Raw genomic sequence first — 12,630 nt, 5'->3', positions numbered from 1 at the left:
AATCAGAAAATGTCCCCCCAAAGAGAAAAAAATTCTGTCTGTCTTATACTCTTTTTAGAATGGTTCTTCCCTCTTTGGTATTTTAATTGATCTAGGCTTCACTGCTTCTGCAGCTCTCTGATGCCTTTACAATTAAGATTTTTGTAATCCATCCAGATTCTTCTAGTTTTTGCAGTGGGGCATTGGTCTACTACATCCTACCTGGAAGTTGCTATAGCCATATATTTTATTGACATATTTTGGCATAAATTCCTGAGCAACTCCTTGTTTGGAGAAAATAAATTTATTTTGCTTTAGCTTTCCAGTGTTATATGACAAAAAATCCTTATTCTTTCATTCCATCAAATACATTGAATTTCTATAAAATTAATAAAATCAAATGCTTACTTTGTATAAAATTGAGACATCAGTTAGTGATCTAATAAGTAAGTGTTGGTTTTCCTGGTTAAACATAATGCCTAGAGGTAAGTTTTTGGTGAGTGACAAAATGCAGCCTTGAAACAAAAGTTGCTCTGATTTATGAGTTCTTTTTAAATTTTTGCTCTTTTTTTCTCTAAGCCTTTTGGGCCTTGTTCAATATTATCATCTCTAATGATGGTTCTCTATATTAATGACAACCTGTTTTCTATTTACCATTACATCTTCAGGGACATTTCTATCCTTTTGAAAACATCTGTGACACCAGATTTTGAATTTCTTTGTCTGATAATAGCATTAACAGAGTTAGACAAGAAGGAGATTTCAAGCTGTATTTTTCTTGGACCACTCTTGGCTCCATTCTTTCCCTTCTGTAACCCCCGTTGGGGCAGGATTAACATTTATTGAACGTTTACCATGATTTTTGATGGGGAGTATAGAGGGCACAGCACTTTACTTTCTCATTTCTCACGTCAACTTTATAAGTAGGGATTATCTTCCTCATTTTATAGAAGGAGAAACTGAACCTCAGAGTCTATAAGCAGCTTGTTCAGTTACACCTGGAGAGAAGGCTCTCATTTCTGGCATAAACTAAAGTGTACTTCATTTCTAGTTTTTTTTTTTTGGTGAGGAAGATCTGCCCTGAGCTAACATCTGTTGCCAATCTTCCTCTTTTTTTGCTTGAGGAAGATTCTCTGTGAGCTAATATCTGTGCAATCTTCCTCTCCTATTTTGTCTGTGGGTCGCTGGCCCAGCGTGGCTGACAAGTGGTGTGGGTCCGTGCCTGGGATCTGAACCTGTGAACCTGGGCTGCTGAAGTGGAGCGTGCCGAACTTGACCACTATGCCACAGGGCCAGCCCTTCAAAAAAGCCCAATCTTTTTTGATTAATAATTGCATAAAATATTTCCTAAAGCAATGACAACTATACTATTTGCTGCATTTCAACCTTCCTCCATGGTTTTCTTAGCTGAGAATTTTCTCTACAAGTACAGACAATTTTGTGCAGTACAAAACTCTGAAATCTTTACTTGAGCTGATCCACAATTGATACTTTTGATTTGAACAGCATCTTACACATTCTTGGCTTATTGTCACCCACTGTTTATGCCCTTCACTCTCCTGTCTAGACCTAGTCCTTCTGCAGAACGTACCCGTTTGATGGTTCCCATCTCTTTTGCGTGGGTGACTCCCTAAGAAAAGTCTCCTTACCTCCCTTTCAGTCCCGTGTTGCCAGCTTCTCAGGGGACCTCATCTCAACGTCCACCCCATAAAGGCAACAGGGAAACAATCCTTTGAAACCAGATCCGTTTCTGTTAATGGAATAATCATTCCTGGTTTCTAGATTAGGAATCTTAGTATCACCTTTCTCTACTTCATATTTAGTATGTGTGTGTGTGTATGTTTTTTTTTTTTAAAGTTTTGCTTCTTCCTTCCAGATGTTTTTTAGATTCATTCTTTCTGGTCCATTTCTATTGCCACCAGGCCTACCCTGACTCCTTCAACTAAGACACCTGCTGTGGCTTTTAATGTATTTCCTAGATCTAGGCTCACTCCACCAAAACAAACTTCACTGCTTGAGTTTAGGCCCACGCTTCTCGCTTCTCTGACCCTGATTTCTGCGACAGCTTTCTAATGGCTCCCTGCTTCACATCTCTTCATCCTGTGATCCATTTTCTACATGGCCAAAGGAGTTATCTTTCGAAAGCACAAAGTTTATTCTGGAGGCAAGGAGGCAACACGATCAAGTCAAACTCCTTGGCATAGCATACAGAGCATTTCATGATCAATTTCACAGATATGTGAGCGCCTGCTCTAAGTCAGGCACTGTGACAGGAGCTGGGCATTCAGCACAAGACCTAGTTCCAACCTGAGAACAGTCGGGTGCCTGCCCACTTCTCTGCTCTGGTCTTTGCACATAGGGAGCCTACCATGCTAACCTCCAGTGAGACTGACCAACTTTTCAGTGTCCCACATATCCATATTATTTCAGCCTTCTACTAGAATGCGTTACCTTTTCTCAATCCTTCGTCACTTGGTTTAGATGTCCCCTCAAGAAGCTCCCCGTGATCACCCCTGAGGCTGGACGAGGGGCTCCTCTGTGCATAGTTCCATCAAACAGTTATGATGCTCTATTGTGATCTTCTATTTCCTTGCCTAACTTCCTAAATCACACATTAGCTCACTGAGCACAAGGACCATGTATTATTCGTCTTTGAGTCTCCGGGACCAAGCACAGTGTCTGGTCCAGTGCTCAGTTGATGAATGTCTCTGTGCTATTTCATCACGTCAATTTCTTCCTCAAGAACTTACGGGACCTTTTGGCTGCCTGCTCCATCAAATGACTTGTCTGGATTTTGAGATGGTTTGAAGAGACGACTGTTTCATATCCATCCAAACAGATTTCTACGTATTCACTAACAGGGGACACAACTCATCTCTTTCTTTTTCTCACACGTGCCACACTCCCTTCTAGTTTTGATTCCTCTGCTCTATGCTCTCAGGCGCCTCCACCTCCTGACCCTGTCACTTCTCCAAATCCTACCTGTCTTTCAAGACCAAACTCAAAGGCTGACTTCATTGTGAAGCCCTCTCTGCCTGTCGTATGCCGTGCTGATCGCACACTTCTTAGACACATGCTCTCTGACGTGATTTGGGTGTGAGAACCCAGCCTATAGAGATGGGGTCTGGGAATTCTCAGTTGACCTGTCACTGAACATAATGAAGGCACATATAAAGAGCCCTATAAATATCCACTTTGATATATAGGACTCCACATTGACCCTTGAACCATGAACAGCTGGCTTTTAGGAATAACACGGAGAGCAAATCTTCCTGTGTGATTCACACATAGACATTTCAGCTTAGCATCCCCCAAACCAACTCAGATGCCCCCAGCTCAGCCAATGGTAAATCCTGTCAGCTTTGTGTCTGAAATCCAGAAAGTATCTCCAGAATCTGATCCCTTCTCAGCCCCTCCCCTATTATTGGTTCAAGCCTCTACGGTGCCTAGATTGTCATCGGTCTCCTAAGAGGTCTCCCTACACCTGTCCTTGTCTCCTCTGTCTGATCTCAATAGGGCAGCAGAATGATCCTGGCACATTGAACTCTACTCAGAACTCGGCAATGGTGTCCCATTTCACACAAAGTAAAAGCCAAGGGCGGCGTAGGGGCCACATGGCCCTACACGATCTGCATTCCCATGCCCTTCAAACACCACCCATGCTCTCTGCTGCAGCCCCCGGCCTCCTTGCTCTATAACTTCAGGCTCCCATCCCCACTTCCTTCATGTTTTTACTCAACTGTCACTGCTTCAGCGAGGCTCCCCAGGGTTGCGTAGTTAAAATCGTAGCACACTTTCGTTTGCTATCTGTTTTTCCTGTTTCCCTGTTTCATACATAAATAGTATGTTTTCCTTTTTCCGAAAAGCATATTATACACTTTACTGAGTTTTCTTCCTTTCTCCACAAGCGTGTCAGCTGCACAAGGACAGTCGTTTTCGTTTGTTCCCTGCTGTATCCCCAGCTTCTAGAACAGTCTGGCGTGTGGTGTTGCTTTACTAGCTTTTGAATGCACGGCAATTGTTTTGTGATTAGGAAGCTCCTGGCTGAGAGCACCTGATGTCTTTCTATGGTAGCGAATCATAACAGGACAAAGGCTGTGGGAACAGGTCAATCGTCAGGGCTGGCGATGTCCTCTGGGACTTTCTCTGAATTTGCATTAAGTGAGAAAACTCTCCCTGCAGGTGCGAGCGTGACTCCAAGAGGAAGGACACCAACGCGGCTTCCTAACCTCAGCACCTGCCCGGGAGGGAGCACGGTGAGCTCACTGCTCTGACCTCCCACTGGACAAAGACCCAAGATTCCAGGACTTGGGGATATGACCGACTCACTGTGTATTCAAACATTCGCTTTCCCTGCTCCCACACATTTATATTCTTCCCAAGAACATCTCTGGATGTATCAGAAAAAATGTAAAAATATATTTATAACTGAAAAGTGTACACTGGATGGCGTTTAAAAAATTACTCACCACTGTCGATTGCCAGGAAGAGGGCAGTGTACACGCTGTTGTGGACGAATGGGGACTCTCGGTCCAGCACGGCTGTGGTGTCAACAGTCCCATTGATGGGGTTAATATTCAGCCAGCCTGCTGGGTCTTTGTAAACAGAATACCTGAAAAAAAATCCCCAGACAACATCAGACTCCATTCAAGATAGATTCAAGAAACGTTCACTGAGTGCTGGGCACAAGCTCCCGTGCCAGATGCTTCTTAACACACATCCAGAACCGTCATTACTATTACAGTTGTTCATTCAGAAAGTAATGGCTAACCTCCTGGGCCTGTTCGATGCTAAACTTTGCACACATGCCTCCTTTATTCCTCACGACAAGGCTGTGAGGAGGCAGCTCTTATCTGCCCAGCCCTCACAGAGGCAGAGTCCACAGCCCATCTCCTGAGCTCAAGTCCAGTTTTGTTTCTTTTACACCTTGGATGTAGCTTGTATGCAGCGCAGGTGGGAGAAGCACTGTCATGAAGGTACAGGCGGGGCACCTAGACGCTTAGGGGAAGAAGTCATTACCTCTGATGGAGGGTAACCCTGGGGACCTCACAGAGGATGCAGCAACTGAACTAAGACAGGAGGAATGGGTGGGATGTTGTCAGGGAATGAGGGGGCAGACAAGTCAGGAATAGGGAACAATATGAACTAACACACGGGACAGAGATATTCACTAGATTCTGAGTTCCACAAGAGCAAGGATATCTGTTTGCTCCTAGAACATTGCTTAGCACATAGATGACACTCAGTAGACAGCTGCTGACTGAACGAAATATTAGGGACCAGAAGGTAGATGGTTGTTGTGAGAACATAGCTTCTCCAGGGGAAACTGAAAGTAAATGAGTTTGGGGAGACAGATTGGGCCAGATTATGAAGAACCTGAACCACTATTGTAAGGGGTTTGGACTCTGGATAACAGGAAACCATCAAAGAATTTTAAAATGTATTTTCTGAGGTTGTTATAAAAATAATACGTGTTCGTTGTAAGATGTTAAAACAATATAAAGATGCATAAAGTAAGAAATGAAAGTCTTCTCTATCAGGGAGACTCTGACTGAACATGACTCAGATTTCTTTGCACTGGGTCGCTTGGGTAACGTGGGACTGTCCCAGTGACCCATCTCAGGTGTTCCAGCCACTTTCATACTTAAGCCAGCAAGATGCTTGCCGGTGTTTTTCTGTCATTCCCCACCAGTCTTTAAAATAAATGCTCCTGAAGAGACACGAGAACTGATAGCTCATCAGTCTGGTAAAGACGCTGAAGTTGACTGTCTCTGCCTCACACTGCCAGCTTTGGTTCTAAGAATGTTTAAAACCCGATTTAATCAACAAAATAGCAAATCTCCAAATGAAGAGCTCAGGGCAAATTAGCATCCTAGTCTTCACAGTGGAAAAGATGTCCACATCCTAATCCTGGGAATGGCACCTTAGATGGCAGAAGGGACTTTGCAGATCTGATTAAGTTAAGGATTTTGAGATGAGGGGATTATTTTGGATTATCGGGAGGAGAGGAGGCTAAATGCAATCACAAGTGTCCTTAAAAGAGGGAAGAGATCTGAGACATACAGGAAAGGAGAACGCACTGTGATCGCGGAGGCAGAGATTGGAGTGATGTAGCTACAAGCCAAGGAAGCCACCAGGAGCTGCAAGAGAAAAGGAAAGATTCTCCCTGGAGCCTCCAGAGGGAGGGTGGCCCTGCTGACACCTTGATTTGGGCCCTGTGAGACTGATTTTGGACTTCTGGCTTCTAGAACTAGGGAAGAATAAATTTCTAGCCAACAGGTTTGTAGTAATTTGTTACAGTGGCAATAGGAAATTAATACTGTAGGTATAATATCCCCACCGACAGATGAGGAAACTGAGGCACAAACCACATAGCTACTAAGGTCGTTGAATCAGGACGTGGGCCCAGGCAGTCTGACCCCCGTTCTGAACCCCTACGCTAAGCTGCTTCCCAGCTAACTTATTGGTGGGTGGTCAGAAGATATTTCTCGAATTTTGAGAAAAAATTATCCCTAAGGGTAGAATTCGGATGGATGGAGGTGTAATGGGCTGGATTATTCACCTGTAGGTGAAACTCATGGGGTTGTCCACAGACATGTGGCCAACGAGAAGGCAGCCGCCCAGGTTCCCCGTCTCTGACTTGGAGGTAATCTTGGGGGGGTTGCAACGTGATTGTGTCCGGAGGGAGGCTGTGGTCACTGAAAGGAGGGCTGGTCGGCCTGGGTCCCTAAGGGGACCTGGGGAATAAGAAACCACTGGCCATCAAAGGGAGTGGGCATCTGGGAAGCTGCCAGGAGCCTTCAGGCGGATCCCAGCTACACCAAGACAGGCAGCTCTGCACCCGTGGTCCCGACTTGGCCATCAGCTAGGGAGACCCTCCACTTGCTCCCAGGCTCTCTCTGCTGAAGCCTCAGCATCAACCCCTGGACATGTGGGGCTTCTGATAGGCCCTGACAGACCCTCTGACAGCATTCTCATTTTAATTCATAGAGAGGGGCTCTGGTTTATATCAGTCCTTTGTCAATTTGGGTCATGTGAACAGACCTGAGCACCTCTGTGTGCATCAATCAAATTAAGTTTTCATCCTGCAAATAGATGAGCCAGACCCTGGACTGCAGGACCACACCAGGGAGAGGCCCTGCTGATGCTCCCTAGGAGGCATCGGTCTGCTCTTTCCTATAACAGACTCCGGGGCGCAGCACCCATTTACTAATAGCACTGTCAACAGCAGCAGCATCCCGCATGAAAGTGGGCATTTGCTATGAGCCAGGCACTGTTCTAAGAGCTTCCTGTATCTACTCTTTCAGCCCTCACCTAAACCCTGAGGGGTCAAGAATATTATTATTCCCATTTTACAGATGAGGAAACTGAGAGGATGTGGGACGCTACAGGTCTTTTAATTGTCTTAATTTTTTTCTACTATTAAACCAAAGGCTGTAGATTTCTTAGTTCTCACAGAACTTCTACCATTTTAAACCGACTTGTATATTTAAACAAAGATAAGTAGGATGTTTTGTTTTGTTTTAAAAAATGTAGCACTTGACTTTTTGCCAAGGAAAAAATAAATATTATTCCAATGCAAAAACACAACAGAACAAAACAAACCAGAGAGATGAGTGCCTTCACCAAGGTCAACAGCTAGTACGTGTCACTGGTGGGATTTGAACCCTGGCTGTCTGGTGCAAGAGCCCTGCTCCTAACCTCTCAGCCGGCTCTGCCCAGCCATCCACATTGATAGCATCACACGAGAGTGAAAAGCATGGACACTGGTGTGGAAAAGACTGGATTCTAACTATGCGACCTTGGGCGAGCTACCTCTGTGTCTCTGTTTCCTCCTCTGTGAGGTGGGGATAATCCTAGTGACCTCATGGGGGGCTGTGAGGGCAAAAGGAGGCCTGACACCCAGTGCGGGGCTCCGTGCAGAGCCCTGCGTGTGGGTGCTGTCATCATGGTCAGACTGCCAATGTGTGTGTTAGTGGTCCGCTGGGGCCAAGTCCTCTGTGTCCTCTTTTTCTGTGATCTGCACATTCCCCGGAATGTTTTGGAAACATCCGCCTCAGCGGAGCCCTGGGGAGACAACATTCTGAAGCTGACACAGTGACGGGGACAGATGGAGAGAATGAATGAGGCTAACGGGTCTTCCCACACTCCCTTGCCGCCTCAATTATCGTTTCCATATTTCTTAAAAACAGAAGAAATGTATTACTCGTGAGAATGAACTGCTTTAAAAACACCAGACTTTCATTTCAATAGTAATTTATGCTTCCACCTGGCAAACTCCTACTTTCTTCCAAGACCCGCTGAAACGTCTCCTCTCTGTCACCCTGTATGAGTTCCCAGTTAAAATTAGTTGCACCCTCCTCTAGGTCCTTGCTGGGCACATGCATGGATTAAAATGCTTTCGGAGAGTAATATGGGCCCTTGTAGGTCTGCTGCCCTCGCGAAACTTGGGGCTTCTTAACGTCAGGATGAGGTTAAATTTGGCTGTACTGCTGTGTGCTGACTGTGCCCGGCTCTGTGCTACACACTTCACAGTCAGCACCCCAGTTATTTTTGTGGTTCACAACAACCTGAGGAAGTTGGTATCGTCCGCGTTTTAAAGATGAGATAACCAAGATTCAGAGATGCTTAGAAACTTGCCAAAAGCAGCACAGCTGAGAAGCGGCAGATCTGGAATTCAGTACAGCGTAGGCCTTAACCAGGATGCGGTCTGCTGCTCATGCCCAGGACCAGGTGTGGGCATTCTGCGTCCCCACGGGCGGGTAGTGTGCCAGTGGCTGCCCAGTAAATGTTATCGCATCTTTTCTCTTCCAGTTGCAACAATTACGGAAATGGAAAATGCAAAGAAAGGTAACATTTGTTTCCCATCTTATCAGGTAACAAGTTCACGGTTGATCCAGGAGTGATTTGCGGTGGTTCAACATATTTGAAATAATGAAAAATTTAAATAGACCGTATTTTATTTCCTGATTACTCAACTCAGAGTTTAGAATATAAATAAAAATGGAATTAAGTAATCTAGCTTTTCACATTGGCAGAGAATACTCTTTGTTTCTCCCTGTGTCATTTTTTCGGTCTTACAATGCTACAGTCTTGCAGAACAATGAACATGTTTGCTTCTTCTCTGGTATAAGGAGCAGTGATATTCCCTAAAAAGCTTACAGGCATTGACTCAGAAGCTGTTCCCTAAAACAATGCCCAGAGCAGGCAGGCCTGTGTGCACCACACTCCCAGCGAGAGCAAGGGCTTGAGTGGTTTACAGGATAACACTGCACTGTATTTTTTCCTTAAAAAATAATCAGCTATCTATAGCTGTGCTATTTAACTGTGTTTCCACAGGGCCCTTTATTTCCTTCTATTCGTTGATGCATTTTATTTGGTGCCTCTTCCCATCGGAGACCTTGGGGAGGTACGCCTGTGTCCCAGATGTCCCTGATGCCCAGCTTGCAGCTTCTACTCAGAATCACAGTCGTGGAGAGAGGAGGATGGGGACGCTGCATTTACTGAGCACACACAAGTCCCAACGCTGTGCCCGCCCCTCAAAGTAAGAGCTGGGTGAGAGCTAGGGGGAGACCCGGATGGAGGTGTGATCCTTTCCAACTCCAGAGCTTCCTTCCCAGAGAGGGAAACAGCTCAAGACCACCGACCAGCCTGCTCGTCCACTTCCTGGCTGATGGGCCTTTTTGTCAAATCAGACCTTTTGACCAACTGGCCAGGCGTTCTATGTAAATTTCTGACATTTTCAAAGCTGTCTTTTAAATAAACCTTTTCGTGTAAAAATACCAGCCTGCAAGATGTTCTTTTGTGCTTCTAGGCCTGAAAAATGCATATGCCTTATTAAATTGGAATTTCCGGGCAATTTATCTGTAATGTGAACTTTGCTTGTTACAGGGGAAGAAAAATCAAATTAAAAACAGGACTCATTTCAGTCTGTAATGTAGCTTCCCAGGAGCTGCTCGAGTGGTTGCCAAGGCTTGGCCTCTTCCCAGCGTCGTGTCGGGAGATGCAGGGCAGGCTGATTAGCAGGCTCACGGGGAGGGAAGTGGGGATGTGGGCATCTAACTGGCGCTCCGGCCCTGCGCCCTCCTGGGAAGCAGCCTCACTGTCAGCGGGGCCCCAGCCATACAGGGAAGGAAGGAAGCTGCCAGGAGAGAGGCCAGGGCCAGTTGACTTCCAGAGCTGGGGCTGCCGGCTGGGCCATCGCGGGGCCCTGGTAGTGGTGGGAAGGAGGAGGAGACTCAAAGGTCTGGCAAGTCCCTTCTGCAAGCTTCTTGAGTTCACTTTCTTTCTGCAATGTAGAGGAGCCATGTTTGTTCAGCATAGATACCCAAACCACATGGATTAGCATAGCCTTCCTTTCATTTCAGATGTAAAAACGTTACAAAGGAATACAGCGCTATCAGTACAGGAGTAGCCAAATGGGTCAATGCCATATGATAGAGCTCTAGAAATGCGCAAGTTTATAGACAGATAGAGATAGAGCTATCTAATATAATAAATGTCTAATATATATTAGATAAATAGAGATCTATCAATCTATTTCTCTACCTATCTGGATAGATACTTTATATATAATTATATATATGTATATCCATATATATGTTTGGAAATTTACTATTTGATATAGATGGCATGTTGGATTGTTTGGAAAAGCTAGACCGTTCAATAAATTGTGTTGGCTCATTATCCATTTGGGAAAAAAATAAGTTGGGTATCTTTCTGATGCCTTTTGACCCTTGGACACATTAGAATATAGTAAATGCATGAAGAGAGTTCAGGGTGTCTATTGACAAACTGGTAGTATGGGTTACATTGGGGAGAGGATGTGGGTTGGGATTGGTGTCAGAGGGAACCAGACCAAGATCCCGAGGGCTTTGTAGTTAAACTACAGCAAGAGGAGCAGGTCTAGAACAAACTCTAAACGGGGAACCATCAGAAATATCCTGGCTGATGTCACATATTGTAGGGAGGGTTGGGTTTTTTGGACTGACATATCAGCCTAACTGCAGCCCATTCTCCAAGAGGAGTCAGTAAGGATGGGAAAGACTATGAGAGCTTGGAAAATGAAAACTAAGACAGGGGAAATACAGAGTAATTTTATATTCCTACTGACGAAATATTCCTATTGAAGGAAGCAAACAATCTTGTAAAACCACAGGGAAGAAAGGAAACAGTAGGCGTATACTCAGCTCCCCACTTAATTCCAGCCCACCGGGCCCCCTGTGTTAGATGAAATACCTGCTTGAGTGATTCAAATCAACTGTTCTATTTAGAAACAGAACTAGAAAGTTATAGAATTCCCAGCTGAAGGAAATACATTGTTTTAAAATAGCTCGTGTAGCTAGGGCTCTGAGTATACAGGAAAGGGAAAATCTTCTGACAAAATAGACAGGAGAGATTCAAGGGCCAGTGAATTCCAGAATCCTAGTTCAGTCAGCCAGCCACAGCCCATCACAGTTCAGGGGTTGTGGAGAGCGGTAGGGCAGTGTTTTCTCCCTCTCCCAGAGAACCAGAACCAAAGAAAGTCTCAGTGACAGGAAGGTCTTCTAAGCGATGGAGCGACACCACAAGCAGCAGACGTGGACAGGAATTGCTGCCCAGTGAGTAGCCTGGGCAGGACCTCTTAGCGTTGGGAAGATGAAGATGGAATTTGCTAGCCTGGCGTGGGGCCATGACCTTCCATGGCTCAATAACAGCTGGGGACAAGGGAGGAGCTTTGACACCTCTAGACCCTACTCTGGTCACCCACCTCCCAGGCATCCCAGAGCCCCTGTTGGAATCCCGTGGTCATCCTGCATGAGGCTTTACAAGATTACAATTCTGACCATCACACTCTCTTGACAGCTGCCGTCTTCTGATGGCACGTGGACCAAAGGCTTCGTTGGTTCCTTCCAGATATTCTGACCCCTACCACAACAACAAGCAATGCCCAGGTACTTCTAAGGAGATCACCTTCTACCTCTGCAGTGAACAAGGTAGGTTTGGTGGGAGTCCATTATCTCTGATCTGTCGTGGGACACAGGAGGTGAGACACTAGGGATCATCTTTGGCTTGGACCACTGCACTGCATCTGAGTCTCTGCTTCTCTTCTACTAGCTACAACCCATTCTCCAAAGAGCAGCCAATAAAAATCGATCATTTTCAATTTTATATCATATTGGGTGAGCCCTTGCTTAGAATCCTCCAATGACTTCCCATTGGGCATAGAATAAAATCCAGACTCCTGACCACGTCTCCAAGGTCCTTCCTAATACTCCACCCTCATTTCGTACCTCTTACCTCACCGTCCCTAAGCTGTAGACACGCTGGCCTTCCTTTCATTCTTTGAAAATACCAAGTTCATTCCAATCTCAAGATTTTCCGTGGGCCTCATGGAACCTAGCCACTTAGATTTTCACATGGGGTCTCATCGTTGAGATCTCACCTGAAGATCCCTGGTGATCCCTGGAGAGACCACTGCTGATTGCCCTGTCTGAAGTCTGTCTCCTTACCTTGCCAGCTTCCCAACTTAGAGCGTCAGCTCCTTGGGACAGTGACCTCATCTATCTCATTCAACCCTCCGTCCCTAGTCCTTAGAAGAGTGCCTGGCACACACCAAGTACATACTCAGTTGTTGAACGAATGAATGAAAATCCAAGCCTTCTTCAACAT

At 45.5% G+C, this 12,630-nt stretch overlaps 1 protein-coding gene across 1 annotated transcript in view; it reads right to left on the bottom strand.

The window, feature by feature from the left end:
- CDH13 (cadherin 13) overlaps positions 1 to 12,630 on the bottom strand; it is a 1,007,607-nt gene that overhangs the window by 29,921 nt on the left and 965,056 nt on the right. The window contains exon 11 of the mRNA XM_058528362.1: positions 4,449 to 4,591. Coding sequence (XP_058384345.1) covers positions 4,449 to 4,591 — 143 coding nt within the window. The remainder of the gene's footprint in view (positions 1 to 4,448; positions 4,592 to 12,630) is intronic.

The sequence above is a fragment of the Diceros bicornis genome, chromosome 32, assembly GCF_020826845.1.
Source record: "Diceros bicornis minor isolate mBicDic1 chromosome 32, mDicBic1.mat.cur, whole genome shotgun sequence".
In the NCBI taxonomy this organism is placed as follows: domain Eukaryota; kingdom Metazoa; phylum Chordata; class Mammalia; order Perissodactyla; family Rhinocerotidae; genus Diceros; species Diceros bicornis.
Note: the sequence above shows the minus strand (reverse complement) of the source record. Positions and strands in the feature narration are given on the sequence as shown.